The sequence below is a fragment of the Myotis davidii genome, unplaced genomic scaffold (assembly GCF_000327345.1).
Source record: "Myotis davidii unplaced genomic scaffold, ASM32734v1 scaffold118, whole genome shotgun sequence".
In the NCBI taxonomy this organism is placed as follows: Eukaryota; Metazoa; Chordata; class Mammalia; order Chiroptera; family Vespertilionidae; genus Myotis; species Myotis davidii.
Window position 1 is genome coordinate 3134289 of NW_006290441.1, and position 3469 is coordinate 3137757.

Sequence of the window (3469 nt, forward strand, 5' to 3'; positions counted from 1 at the left end):
ATCGCCTGCTGCCAGACAGTCCAGTTTCTCCCCGCATGAGTCCTGGGTCCCCAGAGACTTCCCGGAACCGGAGTTCAGAGCCGTCGGGAGCTTGTGACTCCCTCCGGATTCAAAAAGACAGCCGCGTCCTCAGGTGCCAGCCCCTTTCCGCGCGCGCGAGCCCTGTACCTCTGCGCTTCTCTTCTGCAGCTTCTCTTGCTCTCAGTGTGCTTTTCTTTCCTTCTAGTTGTAGAATTTACAGTCAGCCAGGCTTCCTGTGGTTCTGGATGATGTCCGTATTGTTTTTCTGAGGTATTAATCAATTGTTGTGAGCGGCATCAACTTCCCGGTGTTTATCTCTGCTGCCATCTTAGTTTCCCATAAAATTATTTTCGTTGCTACTTCATAACTGTAATGTTGCTACTGTTATGAATCGTAATGTAAATACCTGATATGCAGGAAGTTTAGTTGACCCCTGTGAAAGGGTCGTTTGACAGCCAAAGGGGTCATGACCCACAGGTTGAGACCGCTGCTTTAGACTATAGAGGAAATTGAGCCCTTTTTTTAAATGAAGACTATTGAACTACCAAGGAACATATAAAAAGCAAACTTCTCTTTGGAGACACAGAGGGTATTTAGCTTATTTGCTTTTAAAATTGAGAATTAAGAATAGAAAATACAGACTTTGCTAAAACAATAAGGGAAATGAGTTGGGAGGGAAGAGAAAAAGATAAGAACAAGGAAACGGGAGAAGAAGAGAGAGAATAAGGTTAGGGGGAGAAGGAGCAGGTGAAGGAAGCACAAAGAGGGAAGAAGAGTATGGCAGAGGTAGGGGAAAGGAGGAAGCATAGAGAAGGGTAGTGGCAGACAGGCCAGGATTAAGAGTGTGGCTTCAGTGCCGGAGATCTGGATTCTAAATCTACAGAAGTCCTACCTAGTGGTGAAATACTGAAAGGATTCCCCCTGAAATCAGGAAGGAGACTGGGATGGCTACTTCAACTGCTTCTATTTAACTTGGTACTGGAGGTCTGAGCTAGTGGAGTAAGGCAAGAAAAACAAACATAAGGAAAGGAAGACATAAAACTTACTATTCACAGATGACATGATTTGTGTGCACAGAAAAACCCCAAAGTGACTTTAACAAGGTCTCTGGATAGAAGGTCAGTATACAAAAATGAATTGTATTTCTATATGTGAGCACAAATAAAAAGAAATGGAAATTTACAAAATTAGGTTTCCAATAACATTAAAAAGAAAACCAAAAAACTGCAGATGCCTTTCTGGATGGAGGTTCTCAACTCCGCTCTTTCTTCCTGTTCATGAAATGAATAACTTGTCTTAATATTCTGCAGCGTTTCCTCCAGTGTAAACTTAGGGTCACAGCAGCAATAACAACAATAATAGCAGCAGCTAGGTTTATTGAGTACCTGCAATATGCCAGACATTGTTCCAAATGCTTACATGGATTCTTTCTTTTGGCCTTTACAGCAACCTTTTAATGTTTGTTGTGAGAATTAAATGATGAAATGTACGTAAAGCACTCAGCAAATTGCCTTGCATATAATACATTCTTAATAAATTTTAGCAATATAAAAACAATCATTATGTTAGAGAGGTGCATTGACTCAGTTGTTAGTAGAACTAAGCTGCTATTCATTTGGCTTAAGATTTGTAGAATAAACAGTCATGCATTATTGTTATTTAAAACCTTTTTTTAATAGCTCATTAATTTATTTATTTAGTCAGGCACTGCTCATAGGTAGGTCTATGAATGCAGAGGGTAAGCAAGATAGATAAAAATCCATGCCCTGATGGAGTTTCAGTTTGTAGGGGAAGCAGACATTAGTATCAAATGGTGCCACAGACTGTGCTGTTAGAATAAAGTACAAGGATTTATGAGAGCATAAAAGGGGGAGCTGGTATGGGTTATCTCTCCCCTTTGCCTCTACCATCCCCACCTAACAGCCTCGCTCTGCCCTGTCTTTGCTCCTGCAGCACTCCACCTCTGTGAGCATCATGGGCTTTTCCAACACTGTGGAGATGGAGCTGTCATCCACGAGGCTGGCGAAGGCCCTAGAGCCACAGATCCAGAGTGTGAGCAGCCTGACAGCTGCGCCCCTTCAGGCAGTACCAGGCCTGCTGAGTGGCCCCCCACCAACTGGGTCCAGCCTGACAAGCGGACAAAACCAGGCTCTGTCCAGCCTGACAGGCAGTCACCTGCAGACAATGCCCAGCCTCATGCGTGGCACAGCCCGGTCCATGCCCAACCTGATTAGTGAGGCCTCCCAGGCCATCACAAACCGGGCAAGTAATTACTGTCAGGCCGGGCCCAACCTGATGTCTGGTCCCAGCCAGGCCGTGCCAAGCCTGGCGATTTGTCCTCTGCAGAGTACGCCTCCGGCTTCTGACGTGCAACCCGATACTGGAGCCAGTGGCAGTCCTGGCCCTGGCCGAGCTGCAGGGGGCCTGTGCCCTGGCGATGGGGCTGACCCCTCCATGGGGAACACCCTCTGTAAGGTAAGTCCTGGGAAAATGCCATTCAACTATCTCTGCTCATCACGGGGCAAAAGGGTGGCCCCTGAAGGCCTTATCCTGGCTTTCACTTAACAGCTCTGTGACCACTAACAGCAAAAATGTCTGATTTCTTTGATTTTTCTTGGCCTTTTACTTTTGAAAGATGGAAAGTGAAGATTCCACCCATTTCAGTGACTCTTTGGGACAAGATCCCACAGGCCCTGGTCTAGATGTTTCCAAGAACTTGCCTGTCCCCTCAGAACTGGAGGAACCAATTAACCTCTCTGTGAAAAAACCACCTGTGGTCTCAGTGGTCAAAACATCCGTGGCTCTGCAGCAGTACCAGAACCTAAAAGGTGAGACTCAGTGTGAGCAACCTGCTCTTATGCTGGCCACAAACCTGAGCAGATGGGCTCAGCATTTCCAGGGGAGGTGGAGGTAGCAGCCAGGGTCTGGGCCGGAGGGAGCAGTGTTCCTCTCTCAGGCTAACTTCACTTCTCTCCTCCAGAACTGATTTATTGATTCCTGTTCTGTTTCCCTCGCTGTGGCCATGGCTGATTCAGGCATGGCCAAGACTTAGCCTCCTTGTAACATTCCCCATGCAAACGGTTCTGGGAGCCTGAGTTATAGGCAGGGGGTAACTGGAAGAATGCACCCCAGAAAGGCTAGCCTTGGCAGATTATTTAAGGAAAAGAGCGTGTCTGACTTTGGAGTCAGATAGATTTAAGTTAGAAAACGAGCCATGGAAGGACTGTCACCATGAATGATAACCGTGTCTGTAACTGTTGTATGAAAAGTGTGTGGCCAAAGGTATGAGTGGCAGATATGAGTGTGGGTGACAGGATGTGTTGTCATAAATATGTGACAGGTATTTGTCTTTTGCCTTAGAGTATGAGAATGTTGACCAAGGAGCCCTAGAGCTGGATACAAAAGAGAACCAGAGTATCAGGTAAGAGATTCTTGGCCCAAACTCCCC

General features: G+C 46.1%; 1 protein-coding gene across 1 annotated transcript in view; it reads left to right on the top strand.

Moving 5' to 3' along the window:
- The window catches only part of TRIM66 (tripartite motif containing 66), a 39215-nt gene that overhangs the window by 28082 nt on the left and 7664 nt on the right, over positions 1-3469 (top strand). Inside the window, exons 11-13 of the mRNA XM_006763486.2 lie at positions 1975-2496; positions 2657-2849; positions 3382-3442. Coding sequence (XP_006763549.1) covers positions 1975-2496; positions 2657-2849; positions 3382-3442 — 776 coding nt within the window. The remainder of the gene's footprint in view (positions 1-1974; positions 2497-2656; positions 2850-3381; positions 3443-3469) is intronic.